The 10,766-nt window shown below is 33.8% G+C and overlaps 1 protein-coding gene across 1 annotated transcript; it reads left to right on the forward strand.

The window, feature by feature from the left end:
• Positions 1–4,529: 4,529 nt before the first annotated feature.
• LOC110681727 (probable serine/threonine-protein kinase PBL3) lies at positions 4,530–10,563 on the forward strand. Its single transcript, XM_021857856.1, has 4 exons — positions 4,530–4,542; positions 5,553–5,824; positions 5,913–6,048; positions 10,452–10,563. Exons 1-4 carry the CDS (start codon positions 4,530–4,532, stop codon positions 10,532–10,534), a joined length of 504 nt encoding a protein of 167 aa, XP_021713548.1. The 3' UTR covers positions 10,535–10,563.
• The last annotated feature ends 203 nt before the right edge of the window (positions 10,564–10,766 follow it).

Consider the following 10,766-nt stretch of genomic DNA (forward strand, 5'->3'; position numbering starts at 1 on the left):
CACCAGAATATGACAAGTGTTATATCAATATTCTCTTTTAGTATAGGTATTAGTATAGAACCCGTGTAATTGCACGGTTTTAAAAGTTCAAATACTAATATTTATAAAATTTAAACAATAGTTAATTTAATTCATAATATTGAAAACTTATACAACAATATAAATCACAATATGTACAACCATTTATCATAATAATGACTCATTTATGATATTTTCAATTTACTGATTTAAAAAAATAAAGACATACTAATGATATGAATAATAAGGTTTATGACCTTTATATATTTCGATTATATAAAAGCCATAAACTTTTAATCAGAATGATTTATATATGCCTATTTACACGTCTCATGTATTACCCTTTATGTGTATGTTTATTTAAATTAAGCTAATAAAATATACTCTCTTCGTTCCATAAGGTTGTCATAGTTTTTTAAAATAAAAACCAATTTACAAACGTCCATATTGTACATTTTTATCCTAAAATGATCAAAAGTTACACCAATATAAATAAAAGTTATTGTGATATATCTAATCATCTATCAATATTTTAAAATCTAACATCAACACTTTAATATCTGACATCAACAATTAAGTATTGATATCAATATTTTTAATATCAGATATCAAGATTTAATTCAATATTTGGTATAATAGTTAAATATGGAGTATCTGATATTAAAACTTTTATATTAGATATCAACAATTTAATGTTCTAATATAGTAGCTTAGCATCTTCATCATTTTCATCAAAATCATATCAACACTCCAGACACTTGAAGTTGGTGTCACACGGTGATACCAACATTTCCAACCTCTTATAAGGTCTCCCTATAAAGATCAAACCCACTATTCACCTTCAAAATCATATCTTATTAACCAAATCATTCTACGTATGTCCTAGCTTGAACATGTAAAATCAAAACCCAATTTGAAAATCAACCCGCAAACTCAGCCGCATGTTAGCCCCAATTTCTCAAATCTACAATCAGTGTTTTCCTACAATTCCTTTTTCAAGTTATAGATTTCAAAAATTAATCATCCAATTTAGGCTCAAGAATTATCGAATTCCTTTTCAAGTTACGCCTTATTACAACTCCTCGTTTTTTTTGTGGGTTTTCTTGATTTTATCCTAGGAAACAAAATGAAACCCAAATCCAATTCTTCGTAAATTATATATCAATGCAATAATATACAATGTGTTATCATCGAATTTATTGCGGAGGTAATAGTAGGAATTTGACTCCTAAATCTTAATGGTCGAAAATGTGTTCTAAATTTCTAATAATTGACTGATATATTCAATATATAAATACGGAGTAATTTTTCAATCATTATATAAGTACAGAACCATATTTATTTCTTTCAATATTTTATGCCTGTAGCCTTTTTTTTTTCAGTCACAATTTATTTAAGTATATATTTCTAGTTGTAGTCATAATTGAAACGATATGTTCAATGTATATAAATACAGAATAATATTTTCATTCATTTTATAAGTAAAGAGCTATATTCATTTGTTTCCTTCAATATTTTATGCTTGTATTATTTTTTATTTTTCCTGTCGCAATGTTTTTTAGTATATATTTCTAGTTGTAGTCGTAATTTGAACTAAGTCATAGAGAGTTGATTTCTTACAAATAAGTTTTTGATACTATGTATGTATATATATGTGTGTGATTATTATATTATAATATGAAATAATTTTTGAATAAAATTAGAAATATTCCGTATGATTTTCATATAATATCGAATGTATACTTATTATTTATAATATCTTTCAAGTATATTTGCATATTTGTCACATATTTTTTGTATAAATTTTTTTTAAAGGAATATTGCACGTATAATTTAAGATAAAAATATATTATGCAATTTTGTCACATAAGATCTAAATTATTCATAAGATATTTTAAAATCTTTTAATATTTGATCTTATTAGTATAGGCTAGTTGATCTTTTAAAAAGTGAGTTAATCTTTTAATAACTAAGTTAACTTTTAAAATCTTTTAATAATTGATCTAATTAGTTATAATAGGGAGGAATTGATTTTGTAAGTATATACACTTTATAAAATAATCTAATAATGTTATTTTTACATATTTCTTTATATGAATAATTTATTTTGCTGGAATATATTTGTTTAGTTATATGAATATATATTATATTAGATTATTTTGTAAAGTTAATGGACATATTAACCTATATTTTGCCTTGCAAGAATATTTTATTTTTAGTTATATGAATATACATATTTATAGTATATATATTGCGATATCACAATCTTAGTTGATATATTTAGAGGTGGAAAAATGAGTAGGAAAGTTTTTAAGCATAGATTGACACGTGTCAAGGTGTAGCTTGAATGCCCTATGTTTTAGTATAGTTATAGATATTGATATTGATTGATTCCATACCAATCCATTCCAACTTGATGAACCAAACACCCCCTAATAGAGTTGGTTGTCCAGCTTATCCTTCTCTTCCCATTCTCACTTATTACTATTAGTCAATGCAGTCAATCTTAATTTATAAATTAATGTACTTATATATGCTAATCTAATCATTTTTTATTTCTAAATATAACTTTTTTTTAGAGCTTATATGTTTTTCCTTCCTAGGAAACTGTCAAATAATCCTCCATCGCTACATATAGCTTAAGGTTCTTACCCAATTCACTCCTTGTCATCGATCTATAATTGGAAGTTATTAGGGTCGAAGCCAAAACGTGTCAACTAATACTTTCAAGTTTCATTTCAGCAGAGCAGAGCAGGTTTCAGCAATACTACTACTACTACTACTACCACCACCACCACCACCACTACTACTACTACCAAGTGCATATCATTGATTTAGGTGAATGAAAGCATAAATAGATGTGTACCATCTTTAACTTATATTAATAGTAGAAAGATACAAGACAATAGTTTAACACCTTCAAATTTTACAACCACATATCAAAATAGGAACATAATTAGATAAGAGTTTAACATCGTGGTGAATTAACCATCTACTTCCATATGATCTTCATTTTCATCATCTTCATTGTCGCTTTCCGATCGATTAGCCCTCCAAATTCGGCGTACTATGCGATGTCGCACTTTGGCCATATTATCTTTGCGCCATTGTGCAAACATATTTGAATGTGCTACTCCTATATTCGCATCATGTTGAATGATTGGTATGCCAAACGTATGCATCCGAATAAAATAATATTTTAATAAATATAAAATATTATTATTCCTTCAGGAAAAAAATATTATGGGTTATTATTATGATCAATATATATTTAGAAATTGTTATAAATTATTATTAATTAATATTATTATAAATATTAATAATTTTTTATTGTGAATTATTAATTATTATTATTATTAAGGAAATTCTTAATGATACTCATCCATTTTTTATTTTTCTCAACGGTAAACAACAAAAATTTCAATTATCTCTGATCCTCGTGAATTATTAGTATATATTAGCAATAACATTATTGATACATTTTGATTAAAATATTTAACTAGGTTTAGTTTTATTATTATTTTTTAATAATTAAAAAATTTTAAAAATATAAAAAAGAAAAAAAAAACCCACCACCCAGTTCTTCCCTCTGCCACCCTCTGCTTCCCAAGTTCCATCCCCGATCCCCTGCTCCCGGCCTGGTGCCAGCTGAGCCCGCCCAGAACCCCTCCCTTCCCCGGCGCGGCGCTGCACTGAACCTCCCTTCTCTCCTCATCGTATGCTGGCTCCATGACGATGATCTCATTAGGCCATCCACTGCTATATCCCTTTTCGTGGGATTCAACAAACATCCTCATCAAGTTCTAGAAAAATTCAATACAAATGGGTAATCAGAGACGATTCTCACTAAACCCATTTCTATTTTTTGGGTCTTCGTCGGTACCATCGCCGAGATCCGAAACTTTTCAATTCCAATGAACGCTGCAATGATCGTTGCCTCATGCCGCTGCATTTCATCTTAGTCAAGCCCTAATTGCTACTGCTGTCGGAAAATACATAATTGTAAAAATTGCCAAACCTTGATTTTCAATTGTTAAAATTAAGATTATCTTTTTGTGTGATTTTGATTATACGAAGTATGTGGTTGTTACTGTGTGATTGAGTTGGTATGTGATGTTGTTGAATATTGCTTGGTGTGTTGTAGAGTTTGATGCACTAACTAGAAGTAAGAAATGCAGCAGTAAGTACAAATCCACCATTGATGGTGGGTTTTGGGGCAAGGGGGATTAGGTGGTGGTTTAGGGGTCGCAACGCAGGGGAGGGGGGTTCAGCGCGGCGATAATGCCGGGAATGGGGTCCGGGAAGCTCAGCCGGCGCCGGGCCGGGAACAGGGGATTGGGGATGGGAGGCAGGGGGTGGCAGAGGGAAGAAGCGGGTGGTTTTTTTTTTTTTTTTTTATTATTATTTTTAAAATTTTTTAATTATTAAAAAATAATAATAAAACTAACCCTCATTAAATATTTTAACCAAAATATATCACTAATGTTATTACTAATATATATTAAGAATACATGAGTACCAGAGGTAATTGAAATTTTTGTTGTTCACCATTGAGTATAAAAAATTGATGAGCGAGAATTTCTCTTATTATTACTATTATTATTATTATTATTATTATTATTATTATTATTAAATATCAATTATTATTATTAAATATTAATTATAAATTATTATTATTATTATTATTATTATTATTATTATTATTAATTATTTGTTTTATATTAATTATTATTTTTAATCCAAAGCTGAGCAAAACAGCTCTAAAGAACAGGGCCTTATAGTATTTCTATGCATTGTGTATTCTTGTAGTTTAGAATTAGGCTCTATTCTTTTGAGTTTCTGGGCAGAGTAGGGATTAACAGAGCAGAGTAAATTTCAGCATAGCAGAGCAAAGCAGGGCAGGGTTTCCACACACTGCAGAGCAGAGCAGAGCAGGACAGGGCAGAGCAAAGCAAGGCAAAGCAGAGTAGAGCAAAACATATTTCTGTTCTGTATATGAAGCTAACAACTTCTCAGATTGCTTAGATTATTTCAAGACTTTGTGATTCTGTTTGATTGTTGCCAAACTGTAAAATATGTAATCCAAGACTTTGTAGTCTCCTAGGGGCTAGGGGTGCTTCAATGTAAAGTTCATGTATCAATGTATCAGTCATACCAAGACCTTTCAAGCTTTGAAGTCTATTTGCATCGATATTCATGATCGGGTATTTTAACTGCCTAATGCACCTTTGCTTTAGTTTAGGGACTATTATGCATCATATTAAAGTAAAGGTGGCATTTATGAAAACTCTCTTCGTGTAAGTAACATTGTTAAATCTCATCAATTGACGAGTTCAACAAAATTTCACTTATTTATTCTAAATAGGAATGTCGTCTTAGAATATTCAATCATAATATACTTGTATGTGAATATTATTTGGTATAGGGAGTACATTTCAATAGAAAAGTTAAATATTGATGCAAAAATTTGAGAAGTAAAGAGTTTATTTTTTGTTTTTACTTCTGTTAGAAAAAAAAATTCACTATTGTTTCAGCAACAAATGTCAAAAGCAGTAATCAAAGTATTCCTACTCAAAGATCTGACAATGAGACATTGTCTACTCCTGGTTTAAAGGCCTTCTCCTGCAACGACTTTGCGACTGGCATCAAATATTCCCACAATCTCACTGAAGGAGGTGAATCTGGTATAGTTTTCAAGGGGTGGATTGATAAGCAGACTCTCTGCCCTTCAGCCCCTGAAACTGGAATTCCTGTCTCTTTAAAACACCTTAAATCCGAAGGTTTCAAGGGCGATAAGGAGTGGTTGGTATGTTCACTACTGTATGTTTTGTGTTTGTTCCCTTCACATTAAGACTTCTTAGTCGAAATGTTTCCTCATACCTTATTTGATGCAGAAAAAGTTGAACTATATTGGCCAACTACATCATCCCAATCTAGTGAAACTTTTTGGATATCGAGTTGATAGTGAAGATTGGTTTCTAGTGTATGAGTTTTTGCCTAATGGAAGCCTAGAAAACTATTTGTTCAGAGGTAAGTGGCTTATTCTACTGATAGGTTTTTTAATTTTGTAATTTATAAGTGTAATTATGCTTGGAAGAATTACTGGTATTTGCTATATAAAGTCTTGATATACTCCCTCCGTTAACGATTAATTGCAACACTAGTACTTTTTGCGGAAACCAAAGCAAAACTTTTAAAAAGTGTTTAGGGTAGTGTTATTGTATATAGGGTCATGTGATTAGTGTATAAAAAAAAAGGAGGGAAGTGGGGGGCCCGGTTTTTTTTTTTAATAGGAGAGAGAATTTGAAAAAAATTTAGAGGGGAAATATTTGGGTTAAAAATTTTCCCTCTCTTTTTTTACCCCCTTTTTTCCCACCAAATTGTTGACTCTCTTTTCACATGTAATTTTTTCCCTCCAAACATTTCACTCTTTTTTAACCCCAACATTTTACCCTCCACTTGAAATTCTCATTCAAGGAGGACTACTTAAAGTCCCTGCCAACAGAAAGCAAAAATAAAACAACAACTAATTTTTCCCTCCACTTGACTTTTTCAATCAAGTGAGGGTATTTAACATACCACCTCCATAATTCTCAATTCAATTCGCAAATACAAATTAAAAACCAAAAGTCAGAAATTCTGATTACACCATTGTTTACAAAAGCAAGCTACCACTCTACTCCTAATTAATCCTAAGTTAGAAGCAGCATCTTCAATCCTTAGAAGTGTTCTGGTTCAGCACAGCAGAGTCCAAAAAATAACAGCCACCAACTTCATTACCAGCCCCAGAATCTGTGGAACTCAGGGTCATTAGATTGTCAAGCATGGCAGACATGTTCAATGATGGTTTTTTCAGCATTGACCAGATGCTCAACGATGAAGGCAACATGGGAGACCAATATTCAAGCAATGAGGGAACTCACAACTATCAACACAATGAGCAACAGGAAGAGACAACACATAATCCCAGAGCCAAGAAAGACCTCACTGTTTCCCAGAAAAGACAAATTGTTGATGCATTTTTATTAAACCAAAAGGCTGGAGAATTACCCAGAGGGTTTATAACACAGCAAGCACACAAGTTCCAGGTACACAGGATAACTGTTCACAGACTATTGAAAGACATTAAGTCACAAATGGCAGTGGGGCATGTGATTGATGTCAGAAGCAAGAAGGTGGGCAAAACAGGAAGAAAGCCAACAGAATACACAGATGAGTTTCTCCAATCAGCCCCTTTGTACAAGAGGACAGCTGAGAGAAGCTATGGTGCAACCCTCAAAATATCACATGTCACCATCCATAAGTTAAGAAAAAAGGGAGACTGAGAACACATACAAGCACACATCACCTTGCACTGACATCCAACCATAAGATAGCAAGACTGAAATGGGTGTTAAGTCATCTACTACCAGCTGAAGAGAATAGGGACCCTCAGTTTGTGGATATGCAGCAAGTAGTGCATATTGATGAGAAATGGTTCTACTTGAACCCAGAAACAAGGAGGTTCTACCTCCTGCCCAATGAACCTAACCCTTACATGTGCCAACAGTCTAAAAGGTTCAAGGTAAAAGGCATGTTCATGGCTGCCATTAGGAAGCCAATTTTTGATCCTCAAGGAGTAGTATTACATGATGGAAAATATGGGATGTTACCATTTGTTTACGAAAGCATAGCCAAGAAGAAAAGAAAAAACAAGGAGGCTGGTGCTGTGGAAATGAAAGCAATACAAAATGTGAACAAAGAGGCAATCAGGGCAATGCTGTTGGATATTGTGATTCCTGGCATCAAAGATAAAATGGCCATCCCACCTATCTAAGGAAATATGTATTTTAGTGGGATAATGCAAGACCCCATCAAATTCCGAGAGATGAGGAATTTAATGCAGCCTGTCAGTCAGATGGTTTCAATATCAAGTTCATTTACCAGCCAACTCAGTCTCCTGACCTAAATGTCCTAGATTTGGGGTTATTCAATGTGATACAATCCATACAATACCAATCATTTCCTAGGAACTTACAGGAACTCATTCAGAAAGTGAAAGAGGCTTATGACTTGTTTAATCCTGTTTTAAACAAGCATTGCTGGATAACCTTACAATGTTGCATGGAAGAAATACTCAATCATTTGGGGGGGAATAATTTTAGCCCACCACATAAAGGGAAGAAAAGGCTGGAAAGAATTGGCATGCTGCCAGAAGTACTACATGTGGACAGGACTCTGGTTCAACAGGTTGTTGATCACCTCAACAACATGTTCATACAAATAGGTGAAGGCAATGAAGATGAGGAAGGAATGAAAGTTGATGCAGACTAAGACACCACAGACAAATGAGCAAGCCTACAGTGAGACTGCCACACATAACCAGTGAAGATCAAGGAAGCTACTAGGTAGTGTTTGTTGTTTTTTTTTAGGACAATTTTTTGTGTTGCATTGGTTATGTGTGTTTTGTTTATTTTCAAGATCAATATGGTAAGGTAGTCTTGACTAGCTTATGTTCAACATGTGTAAACTTTTGACAATCAATATGATATTAATGGTGAAGTTTTTATGTACAAGAACCAATTACAGTGTTATTAGTAAACTGTGAACCAAATACATATACAGTACTATAAATCCATCAGATGGGTGTTGTGTTTTCACATAAAATGCATAGATGGTTCCCTCAACAACAACTTCTACTTAAAGTTGTTGGAGCAATTCCAATCATGCAAATTTTTTTTTAACTGAGTCCCTTCATCACTTGGATTTATAAAAGGCCAAAAACACTAGGTTAAGGGACTCTTACATAAGTTAGGACCACACAATTAGGCTACAATGTTCTATGAATGCACAAAACAGAAGGGACTCAACAGCAGGGGACTTATATGCATGAACAAATGCTTTGTGAATTAGCTTTCAAACCATTCAAACTAGGCAACATATCATTCATCAGATCATAAACCCCAAAGCCATGACTGCCAATTAACTACAACATGATCAATAACAAGGCCCAGCATACCCAACAAAAGCTCAGATAGCATACTAACTCACAAACACAACCAAACATATTGCCAACAATCACAATAAATCAAATTGTCCCAGAAAATGTCACAAGCAGCCACCACAATCCCAACAATCAGAAGAAACCCCAACAGCAAAACAAATAACCCACTGTTATCATAACAATACAGGCATAATACTACCATCCACTTCCATAACTCAGAATAGAGGACTCATAAACGCTATGTAACTAACAACAACGCCCGCAATTATGAACAACAATCTAGAATCATGCAAAAATTACTCCTAATCGACACAGAAATTACCAAAAATTTAGTAATCACGAACATAACCCAAAGAAATTACCAAAATCATGCAAAAATTACTCCAAATCGACACAGAATACCGAAAAGGGGCTATTTTTCAGAACCAACAAGCAAATCATAGAATCAACATCATTGAACAAAAGAAATAAACGCAATATTAAAGGTCAGAAAAGAGTTACGCTGCGTGATTAGGTAGAAGGGTTGTGATTCACAGGACCCTTAACAACCTCGTCAACAGGGGACCCAGATCTACCCCTTTTCTTGCCACAGACCACTCCAGCAGGCCCAGATCTACCAACATCTTCATTTTTTCCCTGCGTAGGGGCTACTGAAAGGGGTTCAACAACCTCACCCTTCACCACAGCTACAGAAGGACCCTTCGTCTTCGAACCCTCACCGGTTTTGCCCAGATCTACACCCTTAGACCCCTCACCTTCCTCATCAGAGTGATAAGGGGCAAGCTTTGCACCAACACCATACATACGGCGCATATCCAGGTAGGTAGCCCTACGCGTTCCAAACAACCTCATCTTCCCCGTACGACGTTGATATTTGTAGGTAGCAATAACTTCGTCATCTGGGTTGTTTTCATTTGGGGGACTCATTGTTATGGTTTTTTTAGGGAAGAAGCTGGGTAAACCAGATCTGGATGAATTAGGGTTTCAATGATGAGAGAGAGTGAGGTGAACCAGAAAGACAGAGGAAAGGGGGAGTATGTGGTAAAACAGATTTAAACGAGAGAGGAGAGAGAAGAAAGATCTGGAAATCCTGAGGTTTTGAAGAGCCTCATTAATGGAGGTAGGTGAGAGGACGAATAGAGTGAGCATTGATGAGAAGATGAAAAGAGGGTGTGATGGATGACTGGGCAGAAAGATCTAGATGAGGGTGGTTTTGGTGGGAATAATTATGTTAGATGTTTAGATAATAGGGTTTTTTTTATTACAACAACAACATAGGTTAGTAAATAATCAAATTTCAATAAGGGTAGGATGGTAACTTTGTCATTAAAATAGTTACTTAAAAAGGAAAAAATAAAAGTGTTGCAACTAATAGGTAGCACCTATTATTAGTAAGTGTTGCAATTAATCGTTAACGGAGGGAGTAATTTGTTGGAAAATATAAATGTAGTGGGAATTCAACCAATCTCCTGGGAAACAAGGATGAAAGTGGCTATAGGTGCTGCGAAAGGACTCTCTTTCCTTCATCACTAGTCATATATCGTTATCTTGATGCATCAAATATCTTTCTAGATGATGTATGTTCGTTGTTCAAACGACAACGAACTCCTACATTTTTTTCTATTGTCATTTATTTGTTGTGCAATTGTCTAATATATTTCTCGTACTTGCAGGAGTTTATTGTGAAGCTACCAACTTATCTAGCACCTCAGGTCATGGACATTCAGGGTTATGCAAGGCAGAGTTATGCAGCGCCAGAGTCTGT

Source organism: Chenopodium quinoa, unplaced genomic scaffold (genome assembly GCF_001683475.1).
Source record: "Chenopodium quinoa cultivar QQ74 unplaced genomic scaffold, ASM168347v1, whole genome shotgun sequence".
Classification (NCBI taxonomy): domain Eukaryota; kingdom Viridiplantae; phylum Streptophyta; class Magnoliopsida; order Caryophyllales; family Amaranthaceae; genus Chenopodium; species Chenopodium quinoa.